The 25,961-nt window shown below is 36.5% G+C and overlaps 1 protein-coding gene across 2 annotated transcripts in view; it reads right to left on the reverse strand.

Annotated features, from left to right (window-relative positions):
• The window catches only part of plekha1b (pleckstrin homology domain containing, family A (phosphoinositide binding specific) member 1b), a 50,161-nt gene that overhangs the window by 16,607 nt on the left and 7,593 nt on the right, over positions 1-25,961 (reverse strand). For both annotated transcript variants that reach the window (XM_084434780.1, XM_084434781.1), the window contains exons 2-7: positions 15,935-16,095; positions 10,209-10,265; positions 8,724-8,769; positions 7,298-7,395; positions 3,245-3,373; positions 2,285-2,422 (exon numbers count right to left, since the gene is read on the reverse strand). In XM_084434780.1, coding sequence (XP_084290906.1) covers positions 2,285-2,422; positions 3,245-3,373; positions 7,298-7,395; positions 8,724-8,769; positions 10,209-10,265; positions 15,935-16,075 — 609 coding nt within the window. In that variant the 5' untranslated portion in view covers positions 16,076-16,095. The remainder of the gene's footprint in view (positions 1-2,284; positions 2,423-3,244; positions 3,374-7,297; positions 7,396-8,723; positions 8,770-10,208; positions 10,266-15,934; positions 16,096-25,961) is intronic.

The raw sequence follows: 25,961 nt of genomic DNA on the forward strand, positions 1-25,961 counted from the left end.
ACAATAAATAAATAAAGTCAAACATAGTGCTATACTGCCCTCTTGTGTTCAAAATCAGGTAGGCCTATTATATCTATATAAAAATATACTAGGTATGTGACGGTGAGAATATTTTACCACCGGTTAACTGACGTGTGACACTGCTGGGGGCTTTTTAATCGCTAACTTAAAAACGAAAGTAAAATATGTTCGTCCGCACGGACATTGATAATGGTGCGGAGCAGAGCGAGCGTTTTCAATAAATTCCTATGGAAGGAGGAATGACCTAAGAAACGTTGACTCTGTTCTGCTCGTTCCTCGCTGAGGACGCACACCATTATGAATGCCTGTGCAGCCGTGAGCATTTTAGTTTCATTTTCGGGGCGGATTGCTTGAATGTATTTAAAAAAAGCACAATGTTGTGTTTTATTGCTACTGTACAAAAATATAAGTTAACACTTTGCAGTTTGAATGATGTTCTGAACAAAATGACAGAGTATGTTTTTATGTGTCCACTGTTCAATCGCGCCCTCGTTTTAGTGATTCCCAAGTTATTTTTTCATTTAAGTTTTTTTCATTGTTCTAATCAGGTCAGGCAAGTAAAATGATCTGTCTTATCCCTTACATTTTTATATAATTATATAAATATATATACACTACTGTTCAAAAATTTGGCGTCAGTAAGATTTTTAAGCTAAGTTTCTTCTGCTCACCAAGGCTGCATTTATTTGATTAAAAATACAAACAAAAACAGTAATATTGTAAAATAGTATTCCAATTTAAAACAGCTGCTTTCTATTTTAATATATTTTAAACTGTTATTTATTCCTGTGATCAAAGCTGAGTTTTCAGCATCATTATTCCAGTCGTCACTGTCACATGATCCTTCAGAAATTATTCTAATATGATGATTGATGCTCAAGAAACATTCATTATTATTTTAAATGTCGAAAACAGTTATGTACAGTCTTTGATGAATAGAAAGTTCAAAAGAACAGCATTTATCTGAAATCTAAAGCTTTTGTAACATTAAACACTACCGTTCAGAAGTTTGGGGTCAGTAATAATTTTTATTTTATTTTTTGGGGAAATAAATAAATAAATCAATACTTTTATTCATCGAGAATGAGTTAAACTGATAAAAAGTTACAGTACAGACATTTATAATGTTAAAAAAAATTATATTTGAAATAAATGCTGTTCTTTTGAACTTTACATTCATCAACGCATTTTGAAAAAAAATCTGTACACAACTGTTTTCAACATTGAAAATAATAATTAATATTTATTGACCATCAATCATCATATTAGAATGGTTTCTGAAGGATCATGTGACACTGAAGACGGGAGTAATGATGCTGAAAACTCAGCTTTGATCACATAAATTAATTACAGTGTAAAATATTTTAAAATAGAAAACAGCTGTTTTAAATTGGAATAATATTTCACAATATTACTGTTTTTGTTTGTATTTTTAATCAAATAAATGCAGCCTTGGTGAGCAGAAGAGACTTCTCCTAAAAACATTAAAAATCTTCCTTACCCCAAACTTTTGAACGGTATATATATATATATGTATGTATATATATATATATATATATATATATATATATATATATATATGTTTGTATAATATATATATATATATATATATATATATATATATATATATAAATATAGCTGCGAGCAGCGATGGAGGGCCAAAGCCGGCGGTACCGCCACCCCGGTGCCTTTAGGTAACTAAAGGCACCGGGGTTGCGGTGCCACCGGCTTGGGCCCGTAATCGCTGCTCGCAGCTATATTTTTTATATTGTTATTATTATTTCAAGATAAACACTGCTGGTTTACTTGATTATACATGCATTAAAATGTCTATCTAAATTGATATATCAATGTTTATTTCTCAATCATCATTGTATTGCATTGCATTGTATATTTTGCCCCCCACAATAAAAGCTACAGAGCTTTGATCATAAAACTAAGCATTTAAAAGTAATCTTACTAAGACATTATTTGGAAGATATAGAGTGAAAGCTGATATTTATATGTATGTTATGCAAGTAGTCTATACTGTTTAAAGATCTCACAGATTTACATTACAAACGATACAAATTTCATGATATTTTTTGGCCATATATAAATATCAGCAGCTGCACCAAATTGCATATTTTTGCTCAGTTTGGGCCTCTGAATAAATTTGAGGTGTTTTTTTTCTCTTCTTTTATTCAATAAACTATTCAATATGTCAGGCTTTGCAGATTTAACGGCACATTATCATTTCATGCATTCTGCACTTCTTACTTACCACAGCTCCCTGCTTGACACAAAATCCGGCTTTTATGACCGACTGGTCCTGGTTACTCCGGCTCAGGTAATACGGCAGCGGTCCATGAGGTTTCCTCAGTCCGCTTCTGTCTGCACCGTTCTGATCTTCACCCTTTTCCTGAAAACAAATGCAATGCAACAACATTTAACACATTCATTTTTTTTACATTAGTATAAATTACATTAGTATAAACCAGTGTTATTTTTTGTTTTAAATAACACATTTTTCTTTTAGTTTTTAGTAATTGTATGTGCTTTTGTCAATCTATTAGGTTTTTTTTATTGCTTTTTAGGTTTAAGTTTTAGTTTTAGCTTTTTTTTATTTCCAGTTAATAATTTTAGTGCTTCAACTTAAATTTCAGTTTATTGCCAAGGAAGTTTAGTTTAGTTGAAGTTTTTCAACTAATATTTATATTTTATTTTATTTCAATTAACATTGTAGACTTGGAATTAAGCCTTTTCCCCGTCATTACTTGATTCATGGGACCGGACACCAGTTATCTAGCAAAACATGTTGCTTATGTTTAAAAATGGAACGTATACCTCATGTTTGCACATGGTACAATCCACTTTCCATATTAAGAAACTTCCCTTCAGTGTATACATTTGCATCAGTTGAAACATTCCTTTCCTTGTACAGAACATGCCAACTGAAGTATCATCATCAGTGGATCATCTCTGCTCAGTGAACGGGTTACATTGCACACATACCTCGAAGCAAAATATAGCTCATCCCAGATCTCTCATCAGCACACATGTACAACATATTCTGACTTCACAGAATATATTATGAAATTATTATGAAAATTAATAAAGAAAAAATAATACAAAAAAATAACATTAAACAGTAATTTTTTAGTCTTCATCATAAATGTTTTAATAGTTTTAGTTTTATCCTACTATGTGATATATGTCATGGGGTTATCGGCAGCTGTGTGACCTGTGTGGTGGTGATGATGGGCACTCCTGCGATGATCTCGGTCTTGTAGGACACTTGTTTCGTGGTGCCCGACGTGTCCACACACGCTTCTGCTGTATTATGAGCCACCTGCTCGCCTGACTTCGGCACCTGGAGAAGAAACGAGGAAACAAGCCTGTTTGAGAAACGACATTCTATATACGAGTATTTAAGAGTATTTTGAATTCCCAAAGCAGAAACAAGGACAATCAATTCCAGGTCAAACCATTCCATTTGGAGTCCATGTATAATTTATATCCTGGATGCTGCCCAAAATGTGCTCAAAAATACTGTATCCTGAGCTGACTTCACATATTATGGGAAAATCAAAGAGAAAAACATCACAAACCCAAGGGATTGTCCTTTTTTAATATATATATATATATATAAAAAAAGGACAATAATGTGATATATATATATTGATATATATAAAGTACAGCAGAAGCAAATATATATATGCAGTAAGACAGTATTTGCTTCTGCTGTATTTGATTCAAGTCTTATGACCAACTGTTCCATCCTTCCATAACAGCTTCTTTGTAAATTACATTTGTTTGTATTACACTGTTACAGATTCACAAAACAATCTATAATGACATGTGTCGCTCAGACTGTTTAAATTGAACTGAAATCACCAGGGAGTATGTGAAAATAAACTTCAGTCGCATGTTTCTAATGATGAGAATCTGCACAGCTGTAGGTGCTACACACAGCAAGTAACAGTAGAAGTTTTGAAGAACTTTCAAAGTCTGGGGTGGGTTTTTTTGTGTGTGTGTGTGTGTGGGGGGGGGGGGGGGGTCCTTTTATTCAGCAAGGACACATTAATTTGAGCAAAAGTGACAGTAAAGACATTTATAATGTTAGAAAATAGATGCATGTTCTTTTGACATTTCTATTCAAAATAATCCTGAAATTTATCAAGGTTTCCACAAAAATGTTAAGTAGCTCTTTCTTTCTTTCAATTACATTTAGCTGACGCTTTTATCCAAAGCGACTTTACAATTGCCATATATGTCAGAGGTCGCACGCCTCTGGAGCAACTAGGGGTTAAGTGTCTTGCTCAGGGACACATTGGTGTCTCACAGTGGATTCGAACCCGGGTCTCTCACACCAAAGGCATGTGTCTTATCCATTGCGCCACCATCACCCACAACCAGTTGTGCAAGTAGCACAACTGGTTTCAACATTGATAATAATAATACGTTTCTTGAGCACCAAATAAGCATATTAGAATCATTTCTGAGGGATCATTTGACTGAATACTTTGGCAATGGCTGCTGAAAATTCAGTTTCGCAATCAAGAATAAATTAATAGTAGGCTATATAGCAAAGTTTGTAATGCTTTTTATGTTATTGGAATAAAAATACTGAAAAAATGTATTTTCCCTCTCAGAATAAATGAATAATTTGTCCTGGTCCAGCAGATACAGTGATAAACCGCCTGCTAGTAAAGATCGACTGACACTAAAGCAGCATCTGTGGGAATGGCAGTTCATCGTTCACTGCCTTCAGGCTAAAAACACCACACTGATCAATACACCATCACTACACATGCTGGCACTACACACTCTGACCCAAACCAAACTGTCAGTTGTAATCGTCTTAACAACTTAGCATTCAGTGGCAAAAATATGCATCATTACACAGCCATTAACATTCAAAACAATGTTATCAGCAGCATGGAAATTGTGATTTGACATTGTCCACTTTGAATATTCTGATTATGCATGCATCATAAATGTATAAGATGATTAAGCCAATATTGACTTTTCAGAAATCTGGATGCCTGGCATGGCAATACACCAAAATGAAGCAAATTCTGTAAAATGCTTTTGTAAAAGCAGGAAAACAACATGCATGTCTCTTTTTTAGAATAAAGGTTAACGTTATCAGTAGCTACGTTTACATGGACACTTTTTGTTTGAAGTCATTTGATCTTTTAACATGCGCTCGCTGCTCGAATATACAGACTGTCCCGCTGTTGGCACATACACACACACACAAAAAACCCAGAAGTAATATTGATCTATTTCGGGAAGCTTTGCGCCGTGCTGCTTATATTTATTAAAGGGGTGGTTGATCATAATTTCACTTTTTTAACTTTAGTAATGTTGCTGTTTGAGCATAAACAACATCTGTCAAGTCACGATGCTCAAAGTTCAAAGCAAAGGGAGATTTTTAAGGACTACAACAAACGGCTCGTAGGGACTACATGACATTCCTCCCGGGTTAGTGACATTTTAAATGACATTTTCACATCAAAATTGACATAAACCCCACCTATAAATGCAATTTATAGATTATTATGACAGAATATGCTAATCAATGATTAGAAGATAGTTAACTCCACATCAGCTACATAAATTTAAACATAAACAAAAAAGTTTTTGAAATTTTCAGGACACAAGCTGTTGTAGCTCCGCCCCCCATGCTGGGAGCAGCAGCTCATTTGCATTTAAAGGGACACACACAAAAACTGTGCATTTTTGCTCACCCTTAAAAAGTGACAATTTTAACATGCTATATAAAAATATCTGTGAAGTATTTAGAGCTAAAATTTCACATACACACTCTGGGGACATCAAAGACTTTTTACATCTTGTGAAAAGAGCATTATACCACCCCTTAAAGCGGTATAAATGCCCCTTCCCATGGGCAAAACAAGACATCTGTGGATGACAGTCTGAAGCAAACGACTGCTGGGACGACATTTCACAGACAATAAGTTGAATGAGAATTTTAGAATGACACGAAATTGTTACATTTAACAACAACACCTTGTTCTGACCGTCATCATGTCACATGTACAGAACTTTCATGTTTTGGTTTTCAATGCAATCATGTCCTATCGAATGGATTAGAAAAGGTATAAACCACCCCTTACAATCCGAATGAATCAGATTTAGCCAATTCATTCTGACTGACGTGGTTACAGTCCGATTACAAGCGGATTAGGGTCCATGTAAACACAGCTAATAGAGGGTACGCGCGTGACGTCACTGTCGGCCGGAGTGACTGCGGTTATGCCCACCAAGTGGCAAAAAGACTGAGCGGCAGCATTTGTTTTCAGCCAGAATGCACCGAAAAACACACAAAACACATCTAAAATAGGAAAGAGCTTTGCGATTGACTGTACAACTGCATTTGACAAGAAATCTGAGGAATTCTTTTACAGACTGCTGAAAGCTACAGAACAGAGAAGCAAATGGATCGCTGCAGTTCACAGAAACAACTAGACTCCAGGCAGCGAAAGGTGGATCTGCAGTTATCATTTTGTGTCAATATTCTGAATTTAGGGGTAAAATCATACCCTATATATTGTATTGACAACTCATCAATTAAATATTTACCATCGTATAATGATGTTTTTAAATAAACACATATATTTTTTTAGGCTGGACGAAATGATGATAAATATAACATTGATATAAGTGATCACATGGATTTAGACCTACCTATATTGTATTTATATAAAGTGTTCACAGACAAATTTGCTTTATGTATTTCCCCGGCATCGAAATCAGGCACAAATAAATGTCAGGAAACACGATTCCTGGCTGCATGTCAATATCAGTGGATCACTAGATCTTTAGTTTCAACCTTTAGTTTAAATCGTTTGTTTTATTCGCGTTTTCGCAGTTTCCCCATTAAATCCAGTCACTTAGTAGGCTCTTTTGCCACTCATTCCGGCTGAGGGGGGCGTGTTCCGGTGGGAAAGTGATGTCAATGCATACCCTCTTTAAGGGTTGTTAACCGATTTCATTCATTCACTAGAGATAGAAGGGTTAGGCTACTTCAAAAATGTACTCCAGTATAATAACTAAAAATGTGATTAGTAACCTAATCCAAATATCAATATTAACATCATCTGACTACATTTAGTTACTTTTATGAGACAGTAGTTGACCAGATGATTTCTAGTTAGTTTCTACAGTGATGCATCATACTATGGTGGTTAAGCAGTGAGTTACGTCATTGTATGGGAAACGCACCCCTTGTTAGTAAGAGGAATCTGATCCAAGGTCAGGGACTCACTGTGATTTTGGTGGCGTTGTTGAGTGCGCTGACCCACTCCACTAAATCCTGCTTGTCATTCGCCTGCAAGTAAAACTTCCTCATTCCAGCGTTGATGACTGTGGGAAAACACACAGATTTATATTTAAACAATCTGGAGGTGTTGATATAATAACAGTATTGTGCCATAATGGATTTGTCAACATGTCACCCAGACAGTCTCTTCCCCTTTTTAAAGTGCATTTCTAGGCCTGAATAATTGGTGCTGTCACACTAGCACTTTTAGAGCGCACCTGGGTTTGTTTGACTGCAAAATTTGGTTCATTTCGGATGATGTGAATGCTGTTTAACAAACTCGCACACCAGGGTTAGTAGTTAACTAAAACTAAACCAATAAAACTATTATGTTACTTGAGATAAAATAAACTTAAGCTTAAATTGAGTTTTTGTTTAATTTTAGTTTTAGTGCTGGACAACGATTAATCGCATCCAAAATAAAAGTTTGTGTTTACATAATATATGTGTGTGTACTGTGCATAATTATTTTGTGTATATATAAATACATACATATGCATGTATTTAATAAATATTTACATGTATATACTGTATATATATATATATTTATACATCATTTATATCATATATGCATATTTTATATATAAATAAAAATTCTTAAATATATACATGCATACGCGTGTATTTATGTATACAAAATAATTATGCACAGTACACACACATATATTATGTAAACACAAACTTTTATTTTGGATGCGATTAATCGCGATTAATCGTTGCCCAGCACTACTGTTTTACTACATAACAATAAAAGTATGGACTTGCCCATGACAAGTAAAGAACACTAGAAGGTGAAGTGAGACATAGTTAACATTACAGAATGAAAAAGAGCAATTTCCACTAATTAATTTCAGGAGAGAAAAATAAGGTCCAGTTCACACAAAATGCGCTTTTGCGTTGAGGTCAATGGAATGGAAAAAAACAAAAACAAACCTTTAAACAAAAAAAGTTTTCTTTAACATAAGCACTGCGTTTAAAGAAAGAAAAAGAAAAAAAGATGCAAGAGCAATGGCCAAATACATCTTTCTAAAGCACATTTACATGAAAAACAATGGAAAACCAGCACAATGGAATGGCTGCGAACGCCGGCTCCTATTATTAAACACTTCACACTAGGAGACTCAATATGTGACTAAGTTTAGTATCTGTATTATGCTGCTCACACATATGATGTCTCAAACACTCTTGACAGTGGCCTGTAGTCCACTGCACCGGGTAAAGTCCCAAAACCTCAAGTGTGTGATTGTCTCTGGCTCTGATCTCAAAAAAAAATAGCTGGGGTCAGGGGTCATGGTCTAACATGCCCCCTGGTCACCCTTCCTTCTGCACACTGCATCCTCTGAGAAACATGGAGAGAGAATCGCTTGCTTACCGAAGCAGAACTCCGCCTTTGGACGCAATTTGGTGGCATCGCTGACCTTTAATGAAGAAATAAGAGCAGACTGATAACACTAAACACACATGCACACACACATATTTAAAGGTGCACTAAATCATTCTCCACTATAAAACATTATGCCCCAAAATGAGAAATCTGTTAGTACGTAACTATTTGATATTTGCCAGTACATTTTTATTTATTTATTTGACCTTTGTAAGGGCATTTTTTATAAAAACCTTGGTAAATGTATCTGTGTTGTTTTAAGTATTGTCAAATACTTCAATTTAACCAATTCATTCAATCAGTCAGAATACTATAGACAGAGACCAATACAATTTTACACACAGTTCAGTTTACACACTGCAAAGGTTAAACAGAATCTGCATCTGACACGGCATGTTTATTCACTGCTTAATGTTGCACAAAGGTGGCATACATAATGTTGTATAATGCAAACAGCATTGTAATGTATATAAATGATAAAAATTAAAAAAAGGTTGGGGTGGAATATTATTACAATAATCATTATTGTAGATTATGGCTCTTATTATAGTAATAATGATTATTAATGGTGAATAATATAGTATAGATATAAACATTTTTGGGTGTGGGAAAATAGCACATCATACAGATTAGAGAGGTTTATGACAGTTTATTGCTTTTTACGAATTACAAAATCAAGACTTCACATTGCTTATCTTAGTAGCAGGGCTGGGCGGTATGACGATATATATCGTTATAAAATGTTTATCGTTAGAGATTTTGATATATGGTGTATATCGCGGTATGTAAATATATAGCACTATTGACACTTAAGAGTGATGAAATGCATGAATGAGAATATAAAGAGTGGGATGTGCTTGATGTTAAAAAGAGTCATTTTTCATTCATTTTTTTATGTTGTAATGCAGTCAGTAAAATGAAAAGATCTTATACTTATCATATAATTAATATTTATGTGAAAATAATCATACAAACTTTAAAAAAATATATAAGTTCATGATTTATGTAATGTTCTCTGTTGTTAGTGTTTTTAAGGTCAGTGTGTTATGAATGACGTATGTTTTCTGAATGAAAATTGTTGGCAGTGTTGTGGTGAAACGAGCTGTTTTGTTGGTGAGAATAACTGTTTGGCCAAGTTTTTATATTGGTATGAAGAGTTTTGAAAATGTAGCTTAAGTATTGACCGATGCTTGTTAGCAATTGAAAAAACTGTAGCATACATTCAGATGAAGACTCCTATAACGGTCTGGAAAAAGATGTTTTATTATACATAAGAGTGAAACTCTTCACGGCAGTCGTTTTAGATCGGATTACATGGCCAGCCATTATGACTCATTTTATCTCTGTAACCCCAGGAGAAAAATGGTGAATCTGAACACGTAGAAAAGTCATGGCACACCTTTTCTGCACAATTTAAAGTATAATTTATGTCTGTGAATTTAATATAGTCAGCATTGGTCAGAAATGACACACCTTGGATATATATGTTAGTTTCAGGGAGCCGACGTTGGATGTTCCTTCTGGAAGATTCTGTAGAGAGAGAGGGTTGAAGTCATTAAAACTAAAATTATGATACACACTGACTTGATGTGAGAAGTTTGTTTTGAGCAGTATCTGAAAAACAAACGTGGACAGAATACATTCACGGCGAGTGTACGGTTTTCTCCAAAGTTGTAGAATTGCATAGGGGTCTATGAAAGTTTTAGCACACATCTACAGATGCAGTGAGGTAAATTATTCAAAGTCAGACGTGGCATCAATAAAAGATGCTGGCTGGGGCTACTGACTGAGTCTTAGATAAAGTGATTGGTACAGAACCTGCAGCAGCCAGGAGAAAAAAGAGAATCCATTTAAAAGAAACAAAGAAAGAATATCAAGAATAAAAATAAGACAGGTCCTGACATGGGCTCTTTCTTAGAGAACTCTATTAAGAGTTCTCTTCCTCTAAGCTACATGCCATTAAGACACTGAAAACATCGTAGTTAATATCAAGTTTCCACTCAGATTCTATTAAACAAGAGTAAAAATGTCTGCAGAATGATGCAACCAAATCTGATTTCAGCATCTTGAAAATCTCGAGTAACACTTTTCAAATAACTTCCTGTTAATGTTAGTAAATGCATTAACATGAACAATACATTTGTTACAGCATTTAATAATCATTGTTAACATTAGTTAATAAATATACAGCTGTTCATTGGTTCATGTTAGCTCAGGTCCATTAAATAACATAAACAATACAACTTTCGATTTTAATGGTGTATTAATCATTAATAGTGTATTAAATTAATAAATGCTTCAGAAGAATTTTCATTGTTAGTTCATGTTAACTAATGAAGTTTACTTATGTTAACAAATGGAACCATATTGTAAAGTAATACCAAAACATGAAATATATGCAGTGTTTTAGAGTGTCTTTCGGTACACATTTCAGAGGTTAAGAGACATTTCAGAGAAAATGTATATCCATCCTTATCCTCACAAGAATTTTTTTTTGCAGTATGTGTGAAAACTAACCTAAAATAACATTGACATACCCTCGCCTGCTCAGGGAATACACAGCTTTTGTACAACAAAAGGTTCTCTAGAATGAGAAATTATGGGAAGATCTTAATTTTTCACGTCACAAAGTTTTCATGTTTTTACAATAGTGAATCACAAACTCTTGGCTATTACTATCTGTGTAGGTTCATGCCATGTAACTTAATGAAGACAGTCAGGAACAATTTAGTTTGCAAGACTTGAATCTAAGACAAAGACACCCTCATAAAGGTGGCCCACACAGATGCAAATACGTGCACATACACACACTGTAACGGTGCTCGACCTTAATGGTTTAAGTGGTTTGAACTGGAGGCAAAGACAAGACAGATCAATGCAAACACTTCATGAGATTATAAAGTCCACCAGAGGCCACAACGCTCATATCCTTCACCTACAAGCTCGTGGGAAGTGAAACTTCTACACAGCCACAGCAACGTTTCGGTGTAAAAACAGTCAATATCTGTACTAACGGTTCGCAAACTGCTCACAAAACTAAAAATACCAAGGTGTGTAGGAGAGGAAATGTTAACATTACACAAATGTTTTGCATAAGATTCTAACTATGATAGCCGAAAAAGGTCAACTGTGGCTTAGGCGACACATCGTCTTATTGCAGAACTACTGCGTACAGTATGTCTATCCAGGGGCGTAATTTGCAGGGGCAAAAGTTTAGAGATTTTATAAGCGCTAAGAATTGGAAGCAAGCAGAGTACGGCTGTTTCTAAAACACACAGTGTTATCTGTTGTTAAAAACTAAGCTCAGAATCGATTGGAGAGAGAATTGCGATGCATACTGAAAATCTCAAAATCGATCCAGAAGCCCTGGTTTATTTAATTCTGTCAGGTCCATTAAGTCAAGAACACACAGACAATAAAAATAATTAAGAATTTTTATTGAATAGATTGCAAACAGGTTGATGTTCCTGAATTGAATTTGGCGGTATGGCTCTGTTCAGGGAGTCCTCTGACCTTTCATGAGCACCATGAAATAGCAGAGAGTCAGAGGACAGCAGCAGCAGCATTAGGGAACGTTCACACAGTTTAGGACTGTGAGAGCTAAAATATCCCCCCTGTGAACAGAGCAGGCAACATGACATAAAGCAAAATGCCACGTTATGCATAAGGAGGAGCTGGGGAGGTGGCGGGCAGCAGTAGCGAGCAGCAAGCATGTATGAGCAAACTGAATGTGCTTTAAATAGGGCGCCTTGTTTGAGCTTGGCCATTGAGCAGCAAGGGGAGCTAACCAGCTAATGCAGCTCAGCTGAAGCAGATCAGCTGGCGGGACAGTGTTGAAGCTATTCACCTTATTTTCGAACGCGGAAGTAAATATGGGTCCAGTTTCCGGTTTTTGTGCGGCACTTCCGTTTCCTCGCTTCTCTGGGCTAACTAACGATATCGATTGCGAAGGATTATGCAGAGTTGACAGAAAAATGTTACACATGCCTTAGCAGATGAATACAACAAAGAACTAAAGCCCCGCCTCACCCAGGTCAGGTACTGGACCTGGTTGAAAACACTCATGCATAGCTCAGCTGGCAGATTGCCAAAACTTCGCCGGCGCCTTCAGCACCGCCCTAAACACGGTCGAGCCAACGCTGGACTAAGTTAATATATCTATGGAGGTAGGCTATTTTGTCATGTCAAATGTATTAATAATGTCATCAGAATGCAACCAAAGCACATGATAGCAATAAGTAGATGGCTATAAATAATTATAAATCATACAAAATAAATGCCATGATGATCATGCCATGATGACTAGATTTTATACAGGGGTTACTATAATGATTTTGTTCGTAGCCCAGCCACTTTTCTGGTATCAGGTGATCTTCTGTAGGTCTTGTGTTCACGAAATGAAAAGAACAAACATACGGTCGTTTCTTCAAATGGGCTGCGTGGCGTGTCCGTTATTTCGGCTCCCATGTTAACCGGTTATTTAGAGCTTGCACACTGCCTGCGTGACACGCGCGTCTCAGGGAAAACGCGTGCATGCTAGAAATAGAATCGATGCCTATTTTTCACGCGACACGCAAGCGTTTTGGAAGCGTTTCCAGGCAAAATAGAATAGGAAAATATGTTTGTATGTCATTTTGATATGAATACATATTAATAAATGACATTTTGATGTTTGAATTTAGGTTTTGACATAAATGCAGATATAGCCTAAATGTAAAAAAATATATATATATTATCGATTTTCAAATATTGCACCTTTTAATACAGAACGAAATATTCTGTAGCCTTTTTGCCGTCAATACTGCCGACGTTGTCTTTGCTGCTATATATTTATGTTTAACATTAAGTGCCTTCCACAACTCTCTCCCCATATGTCGAATATATCACCAATGAGGCTTATCATGTCACCTAGCAGCAGCAACAACGCCTCGTCAGAGACGTTTCTGGTGTGCAAAGACATAGAAAACACCACGCAACAGAAACGCCACGCAGCCAGTGTCCGGAAGTGCCTTCTTCTTCTTCTTCTTCTTCTTCTTGTTTAATGGCGATTAACTCCAAAGGAGCATTACCGCCAACCGGAAGTGCCTGACCGGAAGTCTCGCACAAAATACCGTCAACTGGCTGCGTCCGTATTTCCGTTAAAAATAAGGTGGATAGCATTAGCAGCATCTTGACTACCTGGCCTGCCAGAACTGACGCTGACGCTCAATTTGTGGTGCGCAAATCTCATTGCATTTTCTGCCAACACCATTCTTCACAGATTTCACATTTTTGGTTCATTTTGGATTGGACAAGATGAATGTAATAACTTGCGGTTCAGTAAGTGCATCTGATTAATTAAGTAGCAGCTGTTAAATAATTTAGTAACAGTAATCAGTGTTTTTGATCAACTAAAAATCACATAAATTCTGACAACACTGAATTTGTTGTCCACATTGGCAAAAGAATGTACACATCATTCCATTCCAATATAAAAAACAAAAAACAAAAACATAATCCCAATGTTATCTGTAACACAAATATTATGTGAAATTTAACTGGGCCAACAACTAGCCCCTGAGGAACACCATACTGTCATATTTGATAAAGTTACATGTTTTACATGCAACAAATTCCACAAAGGTGGTAATACAAGGGAAGATACGGTGGCCGAGAGGTGCAAAACAAATCACAATTACAAAAACAAAAACAAAATAACAATTCAGAAAACAAAATAACAATTCAGAAAACACAACGACAATTTAGAAAACAAAATAACAATTCAGAAAACACAATAACAATTCAGAAAACACAACGACAATTCAGAAAACACAACGACATTTCAGAAAACACAACGACATTTAAGAAAACACAACGACAATTCAGAAAAAACGGAAAAGGTAGGTATATTTTGAGAATGACGTACTTATCGCTGAATGGACAAGATACCTGTCAATCAAGCTAGAACCGGAATCAAGCGATACTGTCTGGAAGTACCGGTAGAAACAAATCGTACCCATCAACGTGCCATGGAGCAAAGTTCGGTCCCATGGAGTGATAGGTACGCCTAACGAATCTACGACGTGTCCTTGTTCTGTCCCTGGTGGGTCGAGTTCTTGCAGCAGCCGCATATGTCATCACGTTTAACACGCAACTTCTGCAGAAGTACTAACCACATTGTCCGGTAGCCGAACAACTGTCCTGGTCGACGCAGCTTTTAATGTCGTGGTATGTCGAAAAATGAAATAAAAGAGAGCATTGCAGTGATGGCTTCTTTGTTGGTGTATTTACTCAGAATGAAGCATAAGAGAATATGCATAACAAAAGCTCAAAACATACATTCTCAACATGTATATCACTTTTTTTTACAGTAATGACCGTTGTACACATAAGTGACTTAAACATTCCATCACACTAGAAGGAAAAATATGATCAACAAGCTATTTAACACTCTCTCTGTGCAGTTCTCATGCTCTAGCTAGCCCCAAAATGACGTGTGGCAGCTGTAGTAACACTCTAATCTCATGCTTTTTACAAACAAAATAAGACTGAAACAACATCATGTACTCTCATACACTCAAATAATATCGACATAATGAATAGCGGGCTATCGCGCTAATCGCGAAACACTCATGCTAACCATGTGCTCAGGCATACTAAACTCATGACACACTATTAATATAGTAAATATTATGTGGTATGTTGCCAGCATGTCCACAATCACGGCACATGAATGTCCTTCTTCAAAGTAAAGTTTAATGTGTTCTATTTTCGCATAGCAAAACAAAGTTGATCACAAATTTCTTGATTGACAGGTGTCTCGTCCATTCAGCGATAAGTACGTCATTCTCAAAATATACCTACCTTTTCCGTTTTTTTCTGAATTGTCGTTGTGTTTTCTGAAATGTCATTGTGTTTTCTGAATTGTCGTTGTGTTTTCTGAATTGTCGTTGTGTTTTCTGAAATGTCGTTGTGTTTTCTGAATTGTCGTTGTGTTTTCTGAATTGTTATTGTGTTTTCTGAATTGTTATTTTGTTTTCTAAATTGTCGTTGTGTTTTCTGAATTGTTATTTTGTTTTCTGAATTGTTATTTTGTTTTTGTAATTGTGATTTGTTTTGCACCTCTCGGCCACCGTAGGAAGACCTTCAGATGTAAAATTAAGAACCACTACATTTAGCAGTGAATAGACAGAGAGAATGAGATGAAGATGGGTTGGTACCTGAGGGTTATCCATGTACCACACCAAGCTTCCCTCCAGCGTGTCCAGAATGAAGTAACGTCGTAAAAACTTGCCGCTGTTCTCCATTTCCTCGATGTCTAGAAAGCCACAGATCCGATTCTGACGATCTACGTACGGCATTTCTGAGACTAAGCATTACCCTGGAACACAAATAAAATGATTCTGATTATAAAGGAGATGAGAATATGTGAAGGGTAGAGAAAGGGGTGGAGGATGGTAATTAAAATAAATTTGGCATCTTCGTGTGTAAGCGTCTGGCATTTCCTATGATGTCATCCGTGGTCATGCTTCATGATGGAAGTGACACCTATTTCATTTCAAACCTCTGTGCTGATGAAAACCCTGTCAGACGAAGCTGTATGAATACAAATGACTTGATTGTGACATTACCCAAGCTGAGAAGCAATGCATACACACTTAAACGGTGTAATTTCCCATTTACCTGCAGCCTCTCTAAATGTCAAACAGCACTAAGGTAATTGTGAATAATGCAGAAGTTATGCCCATATCAGGGTATATATTTAAAATGTGAGACCAGTCAAGTATTGGCATGCGTCAGTCCTTTTTATAAGGCCCTTTGATGTGTTATATGGATATTTAAATGAACATAACTTCAGTGTTTAACAGACAGGGCTCGATGTGGGGGGATGGCATCCCCCTTGTTGAAAAAAAAAAAAAAGACAAAAAGCATAGCCTCTGTAAAACCACCATCCCTCTTTACCATCCCCATTAGATTAACAGTGTAAAATTTACCATAACAAATGATAAATTATGACAATTGGCCAAGCAGAACTCACAATTATAATGAGCTGCACACAAAGCTCTTTCAGTTCTTCTGACATGAAAAACAAATGGATTTGGAACTTTCGCTTTGTCGTGTACAGTGTAGGCAATCTCAAGCTGAAAGACCGTACCGCTAATAGTCTGAAATACTGTAAGCACAAGCTGCCGGCCTCTAATAGCTAAACCAGCATGGAGATTTTGACGGAGATTCTGTTTCATTTAATTTACTGTAGAAGAAAAAGGATGTGTGCTAAACATGTGACTGTGAGGGACTGAGAGACGAAAGAATAAGAACAACAAGAAGAACAACAACAACGAGAAGAAAACCAGTACATCACAATAGGATTCCAAGAAGAAGAAGAAAAAGAACAACATGAACAAGAAGAATTCAGTACAAGCACAATAAAAATGACAGTCTATGCCTCGGGTTCACAACTCTGGCCGACAAGATTCACTTTTAATGCACAGTTTAGCTCTATCCTTGAAAATTATGTCATCAATTACTGACACTCAAATCGTTTCAAAACACAAATTAAGATGTGATTGTGATTCCTATCCTTCCATTGAATGTACAATCCACCTAAACTTTGACACTTCAAAAAGTTCATAAAGAGATTGCAAAAGTAGGCTTATCCATATGAATCGAAGGGTTTAATCCAAGTCAAATACGTAAAACAGAAGGCAAATCATACTTAGTTGACGTGAACAACCCTCACTGGTTCTCGCAGAAGCTTAAACATGCTTGCATCACAAGCCAGAACAAGCCTTAAGGAACAAACCTCAATGGTTCCAACACATCAAGCAAGCACGTTTGAGCTTCTGTTTACCATATCTGATGTAGCCTCGTATATGTGCTCTCATATAAAGCAGTCATGTCTCTTCTGAAGACTGGGGTTGAACCACTTGATTCATATGGATTAATTACAAACTCTTTATTAACTTTTTAAAGCGTCAAAGTTTTTGTTTGAATGAACTGTCAATCAAGATACAGATATCTGTCAGGGTTTATTGCAAATATCTTCATTTGGGTTTTTCGAAGTTGAATGCAAATGTCTTTTGAGCAAAATATACATTTTTGAGTGAAAAGGGGGGAAATTTTGTAAAGAACAGAATGAAAAAAATCTGCTTCTAGCAACACAAAGCCAGTGTGTTTGCCATACAACGAGCGAAGTGCTGTGTTACAGGAGAACAATCTGAGAAAGCACTTCAAAGTCCAAGCACTCAAACTTCAACACAATTTCCTCCAGACTCCGATTCTTGCTGACATAAATTGAAAAGCCTAACAAGCTATCATGGTCAGATAATGTTTCTAGCAAGAGAAAGCTCTCAGCCTCTTTCTATGTAGCACGGATCCTCAAAAAAATAAGTCGAAGAAGAAGAAATCGTCCACTGGCTCAAAACTACGAAAGATTTCATATTAACTGCAGTAGAGGAAATTGTGATAAAGTCAGAAACAATATCATTCGCATCTATTCAGAAAATACTGATTTCTGACTCTAACACAATGAAAAAGAAGTAAAATACTGACACTCATAGACTAACAAAAGGTGTCACTACCAGTGAATGAATCCACTGCTGCAATATAGGAAAGCTGTGTCTATGTAAGAATTTTGGATGGCACATTAACTATTGATTTCATGAGAGCACCACTTGTTTCAAAGGCTCCTTTGAGGTATGTCAGCCAAGCACAGTGATTTACTCATACATCAAATGGAAAGAGAAATGGAAATGATATTGTGGATTCAGGCAGGAGAATGATGCTTTTCTCCATGGCTACCATGGAGAGCTGTAACATTTCTAACTCAAATGCTTGATGAGAATTTCATGGCCGAAGTGTGCTTTCTGTGTGACAGCTTTCATCACTCGAACGGCCTTAATCTGGGATTGAAGTGAAGGGATAAAACGGTCAGTGATGTTTTAGCGATAAGCAACGGAATTGTTTATGTTGTTGTTTTTTTGGAACACTGCAAAAATGCTACACTTTTTCAACACTGCATGACAACTTGTCAGAACAAGTTAAGATACTATGAAACTTTGCTGCAAAAGTTTTACGACTTCAAAAACATGTAATTCAATTTACCAAGTACTAGTGATGCAGCGAGTTTGTTCACATAACTGGATGAAGGCTCCTTACAATTAGAACTGACAGACATCCAAACATCACCCGATCTGAAGCAGGGGCTTAGTCTGGGGATCACCAATGTTGGCAAATTATATTCATTCTGACTATGTTTTGTGAAACTAACATGTAAGTCAAGCTTCTCAAATATTTGAAGTTTTTTACTGTTACGAAACACACTATTAAACAGTGTAAGTGAAGTAGCACCAGATTTATTCCAGTAGTTTGCCTTATTTTATTGTTATGTTAACTTCTGCATTATTTACAGTTTCTTATTTATTTGATGTAGATTTGATTTAACATAATTGTTCATATACATATTTCTATTTCTTCAATCTATCGAAGTATTTGAACTAAATATTGCTCCTCAATAAAAGAGACACTGAAGCCTGTTCTAAATGTTGACTTCTAAAATGTGGCAGATCCCTGCAATACGTACCAATCCTAACTCAGGCTCATTGGAAAAAGGTGCCTCTACCTACATTTTTGCAAAACTCCAAAAATTTACCATTACATCGAATTTGCTGTAGTTTCCACCTGAAATTAACATTAGAGGCAGTAAAACGCCAACAAATTTGTTTCCTTTTCGCAACACATAAACAAAGTAAAATAGTCCAGGCTTGGTCCTCTCTCGCCCTTCACTTGTCCTCCTTTTATGCTTCCATAGCTCCTCCGTTCTCTCACGGCTCTTTGCTTGCCATACTTCAGTTAAGGCGAGACACTACAGGTGAATAGGGTACAATTTTTAACTAGCAGATATCACCATGAAACTTTCCCAGTTGATTACCTACATTACAGTTTTTTTCAATCGCTAACAAGCGCTTACCCATACTTCAGATACTTTTTCTAAACTCTTAACACAGACTCACACCTACAAAACACAATTGGCCAAATGGTTAATTTTCTTCTCAAAAACACATTTTGTTAAATATATACTAACTCTTCATTTCAAAACAGAACACATGTTTCTCTGCGCACACACTAACTTTACCAAAACACTGGAAATCTGACTCAAAATGAAATTATTCTGTCAAAGAATAACACTTGATTTCACTTCACAAGGTACATGCACTCAATCAAAGTACACCAAAATACAGGCTATTGTTGACATTACTAAACCTGCATAGACTTTTATGTTGTTTTATGTATGTTTTATGACTTTTATTTTACAGGTATTTGCATGCAAAACGTGCAATTCACCGTTTTACACTAAATTCTTGGTTGGGAACTGTATGTCCACATGTACAGTACTGTTCACATTCATAAGCATTCCAGTAAAAAGCAAATCAGTTTTTGTGAACCCCCACAAAATTACTGTATCTAATCTCTGCGATCTTCAGGGTTAGGCCACATGTTTTCATCAAGATCACATCTGATATCATCCAAGGCGATGCACCTGGGATAAAACTGCTTGGTATGTCGGATCCACCCTTGGAGCCAGCATCCATGGCTTCAAGGAGGGACATCTGGTCATGTGGCTGATGGTCATAAACCTTCCACCTTCACATTACATTTCGTCCAGGTCGACGCCTTTTGGCCAGATTGAATCCTGCCTCATCTATATGTATATGAATTCATGAGGGGCCTGGTTGGCCTCCAATTCCATAACTCTCAAAACAAAGTCTATGTAAATCATGTCATTACTGTATACTATACTGTACTGTAACCTATTACTGTGTAGGTTACCTACTTGCAAAGTGCAAAGCTTATAGAACTGGACATTGAATTGAATATACAGTACACTATACCTGGACATATTGTCGTTGTAGCTCCTTGACTCTCTCACTGATATACTGTTTTTGAACTGATATCATTGCAGAAGCAGAGGTTTTTATAAACTTTCATATTGTAAAATATTACGTAGTACAATTTGAAATAACTGATTTCTGTTTAAAAATATATATGTCATGTAATAAATTGTGGAAAATGTAATTTATTCCTGTGATGAAAAGCTGAATTTTCAGCATCATTACTCCAGGAAGATGCATATGGACTCGAAAAGCTTGTTTCTTCATGACATTGTTCAAAAGCAACACATTTTGCTAGCAATCAAAATCACATTTTGCTAAAATCATGAAATTTACAAAAATGGTAAAAGTTTAATTTAAATGGTAAATAAATAAATGCAGTCCATACTGTATATAAGGTTTGGAATATTGTTTTTGCTATTGTGGGATGTTGTGTGTTAACATTTGTAAATACTACAAAAACAGTCCATAATTTTGTTGGGAGGTATAGCTGTCTGTTAAGAAAATGTAAGCATTGTGGAAATGTGTTCACTGACTGCATATTGTGTTAAAACGACAAGAAATGTGTGAATGGTATGGCCACAAAAGACCGATGCTGTGCTTTTTGTGTTTAGAGTTTTGAAAATGTGACAACTGATTGGACAAACGCTTGTTAGCGACTGAAAAAAACTGTAAGATGAGAAAAAAAAGTATTATAAGTTTTCTGTAATTTAATGTTTAAATATGCAAATTAGGCCATATCTAATTAAATATGTGCTAATTTGCATATATTTTAAAAAACTAAATCTGAGTATTGGATAAAGCCAGGTTAAAAAATATTTTTTCATTGTGTTCACATATTAGATGGGAAAAAATTACAGAGGGATTTATGGATATCTACTTTTGTTATCCTGTAAATCAGAAAATACTGTCAATAGTCTTAAAAAAAAAAAAATTCGCCATGTTTTTTGGAATAAAATGTTATATAAATATATTTACAAATCCCTCAGTAAATGTCTTGATAATATAACTAGGTACAAGACTGGGAAGTTTGATGTATATAGGTGCTACTGAAGTGGTGATTTTGGACTTGGAGTATAAGAGAAAAGTCATTTTGAGAAAACGGGCTTTAAAGATTTATCATCAGCCAATGAGATTGCGCATTCAGCCCTTTTACTTTCACGACTGGTTGCTGATAAAAAGGAAATGACCATATTTGGATCCGACAGGATTGTACAGAAGAGAGAGAGCTTTCCAGCGGTGCATGTGATGATAGGGTGACGGCAGAGATCGCGGAGCAGCACGTTGATTAAGAACGCCAACTTTTGTTGAATTAATGAGAAATCTACAGACGCAAACAGACAAAGTGTAATAAAATAAAGACCTAAATGTGTATTTCAGACTTTTTTTCACCACAAGTCTGAAAGAAGACATGTTATTGAAGACAAATATCCAAAAATCTCACAATTGACCAGTAAAAAAAAAAACGATGTTTTTGCCTGCCGTGTCTCGCCTTAACTGAACTATTAGAATACCTGTCTTGCATTAACAAAAACTACTTACAACTAAATACAAAAAAGACTGAAACCTTAATCATTGCTCCAGACCAAAAACTACCTCAAATCAAACAACACCTCTGTTCCTTGGGCTCATCCGTCCAGTTAAGCCTTAGAAACCTTGGTGTTTTGTTCGACCAATCGATGTCTCTGGATCGTCATTCTAGACAGTTGGTCAGAAACTGTTTTTATCATTTGAGAAACATTTCTAAATTGAGAATATTGTTGTCCAAAGCTGACATGGAGATGATTATCCATGCCTTTATTTCTTCTTGTTTAGATGATTGTAATTCTCTTTTTACTTGTTTCAACAATCTTCTCTGAGTCGTCTCCAAATGGTGCAAAAGCCAGGCTTTCAACAGGAACCAACAGAAGGACACACATTACACCGGTTTTATCCACACTGCATTGGCTTCCAGTCAAACATAGAATTGATTATAAAATTTTAGAGCACTACATGGACAGGCCCCCCAGTACATCACAGACCTGTTGACCCCCTACTCCTCCTCCCGCACTCTGCGGTCCTCAGGTCAAAACCTCCTGATGGTCCCAAAATCCTGCTTTAAAACTCGGGAGGACCTGTCCTTTCAGGCAGTTGCCCCTAAACTCTGGAACGCCCTGCTCCTGTCGCTGCGTGTGGTCGAATCGAATCTGTTGATTCTTTTAAAAAGCAGCTGAAGACAAGCTTTTAGTTGATTGGCAGATGGAAGAAACACGTGAAAGTGTGTGAAAGTGTGTGAAAATTGTAGACTGTTGCGTAAAAGAAATGGCAATACTACCTCTCATAAATAACATGAAGACTTCACAAAGCAAGTCTTACGATTAACAGCCTACACGAACACCCGTTTGATCGATCTGCAGTGTAAAACAAACAAAATCAAACGAAGATTACAACAGAAATGCAAATTAACACATATTTGCAAAAAGAAAAGTGAAATATGTTCTGCAATAATATTTGTAATAACAATGTAATAAAATGTTGATGTATATTTGTTTCGGATAAATCTGATCATGCTGTTTATCTCCCCTCAATGGACATTTCACTTTGAAACTACCGCAAAACATGCAAAAAGCAATGTGATATAATTTATCAAAAATGTAGCGACGGGCACAGATTTTCCATGCTCCTGGGTTGGCCAATACCCTTACCCTTCTCTCCAAAGAAATTTCCTGTCACTTTCTACTGTATCTGGGAGGGATAAGCAGTGTGCACAACAACTATATATTATCATAAAAGACTAGTCAGCATGTTGTCTGAACAACTACTGTAGTGGAGCAGTCATAGATAGATAGCCCTGTATATTTAAGCTGTGATTGTCGGGCATTACAAAATATTTTGCATTTAGTGTGGAGAGACAAATGACCTGTCACTGAAACCTGTCAGGTTGCTGCTTATACACAGTTTATGGAGTAGAGTCAGAAATGACATGCCGTGTACTCCTCTTTGAGCAGTTGGGAACCACTCTGGCATGATAAACATGTTGTCACGAGTGGCTGGATTAAAGTAGCTCACGAAGACGAAGAGTACCACGAAATGGTCTTTAATTCAATAATCCACAGCACATGGGGTAAAAACACGGGGAACACATCCAATTTACAGAAGAGACAGGACCAAGAACTGAAAAAAAAGAGAGTACTTATACAGGAACTAAATGAGGGAACTAATGAGATAATTAACAGGACAGTTGAACATGATGAATAATTAGACATAGAGAAAACTGGGTCACACAAGCAAAAAACAAAATGAAACTAACACATGTGAGGAAGGTGGAGATTTGAAAGACACTGTGAGTTTAAAGAGGAAGAGAGAGTGTGAGGCGGTTTAACCCAGGTACAGTGTGTACACATGTGGATAACAGTACACAGTACATAACAGCTTCAAGTCTTTTGCCATGGCTGATGGGAGTATTTTTATCATGCCGATTTTACCCAGAGCAGGCCCCCAGTTTAGGCTAAATGCCACATTATTTCATAGAGTAGTGAAAGCAATAGCAATAACAGTATGTGCTGAAGAACATTTTAACAATCATTTCACAGAACTAGCAGACTATAAAATAAAAAATCTTATTGATTTACACAAAGTGGAACCCAAATCGTATCTAGAGATCTAGCATTCACCAAAAAATATATATCCCACAAATATATCGCTGGCCAAAAATATAGTTTACATTTTGAAATGCTATAAGCAGTTGAGATTTACTATAAATCACTGAGTGTGAGTATACTGTATATACAAATAAAATTGGATATGCTTTTATATCCAACTTTACATACAGAGCTGTAGGATAAAATAGTTTACATTTTGCGAAGATATTAAAGACATTTTTAAGACATTTTATTACGTGTAACAATGTAATAAAATGTTGATGTATATTTGTTTTCGGATAAATCTGATCATGCTGTTTATCTCCCCTCAATGGACGTTTCACTTCGAAACTACCGCAAAACATGCAAAAAGCAATGCAAGCAATGTAATCTCCCACAGCCAATAACCTTCGCTCCTCCTGCTCTCCACTAACCGAAGAATTAGTATCTAAACTTATCCTCTCCAGTCATCCTACCACCTGCCCTCCTGACCCCATCCCCTCACACCTTCTACAAGCCATCTCCCCCACACTTCTTCCAGCACTCACACACATCATCAACTCATCCCTCCATAGCAGGCTCGGGTAACTCCACTGCTTAAAAAAACAACTTTAAAAAGTCTCTCTCCAACCATTCATTGCGAAAACACTTGAACGAGTTGCTTTCAACCAAGTAACATCCTTCTAGTCTCTGAACAGGGTCAGCTCCCTCCTACTTTCAGGGTCAGCTACTCCTACTTTGTGGGCTTTCGTGGCGTAGTCTTAGGCCGTGTGTCCACCAAAGCGTTTTTACTCGCGGCTGGCGTGTTTTTTCAATTGTTTTCAATGGGAGCGCCGCGTTTTTAAAACGCCATGAGCGTAACGAGGCGCTGAGCGTCTTTTTCACGCTGAAGCGCTGAGCGTTCGGCGTTTTTTACTGGTCGCCGAGAGTTGAAAAATGTTCAACTTTTGGTAAAACGCAGCGCTCATCACTGTCACTTTTTACCCAACCGTCCAATCACAGTGGAGGAGGGGCGGGACTAATACCACACTGACCAACCGCGTCCGCCACATGATTCTGCTTGTACAACGTCAACAGATAACAACAAGCATAATAACGGAACAAAATCAAGAGCCAGAGAATTTTAATATAGTATACAGTATTAGTATATAGTATTTAATATACATTTTAATATAGACTCACTCAACACAGAAACAAAATATGTGTGAAATGAGATACTAGTAAGACTTTTGCGGATATTCCGTATCATAACAAGCAAAGTGTCTCGGTCTCAACCGTCTCAACTGAAACAACGCTGCGCTGCCAAAACGCTCTCAAGCGCCCACAGCTGAGCGCTTTTAGCAGAGCGCCTAGCGTTTTCAGCTGGCTAATAACGCTTTGGTGGACACACGGCCTTACAGTGGTTCCTGTTCTGACCAACAGATGTTTTAGTGTTCATATTGGTCATCAGTCCTTCTCTAGTGTACCTCTAAACTGTGGAGTTCCACAGGGATCAATCCTCGGGCCGGTATTGTTTACCCTGTGCATGTTACCTCTGGCTTCCATTTTTAATAAATACGGAGTATCCTTTCATCTATACGCTGATGATACTCAGATCTATTTTCCCTTAAAACATAATGATAATAGTTTACAACTCCTGTTGGCCTGTTTTAAAAAAAAAAGCTTTGGCTTTCAAGTAATTTTCAAAATTTAAACGAACATAAAACTTAAATAATTCTATTTGGGCCCAAGGAAAC

The sequence above is a fragment of the Rutilus rutilus genome (assembly GCF_951802725.1).
Source record: "Rutilus rutilus genome assembly, chromosome: 16".
Taxonomy (NCBI): Eukaryota; Metazoa; Chordata; class Actinopteri; order Cypriniformes; family Leuciscidae; genus Rutilus; species Rutilus rutilus.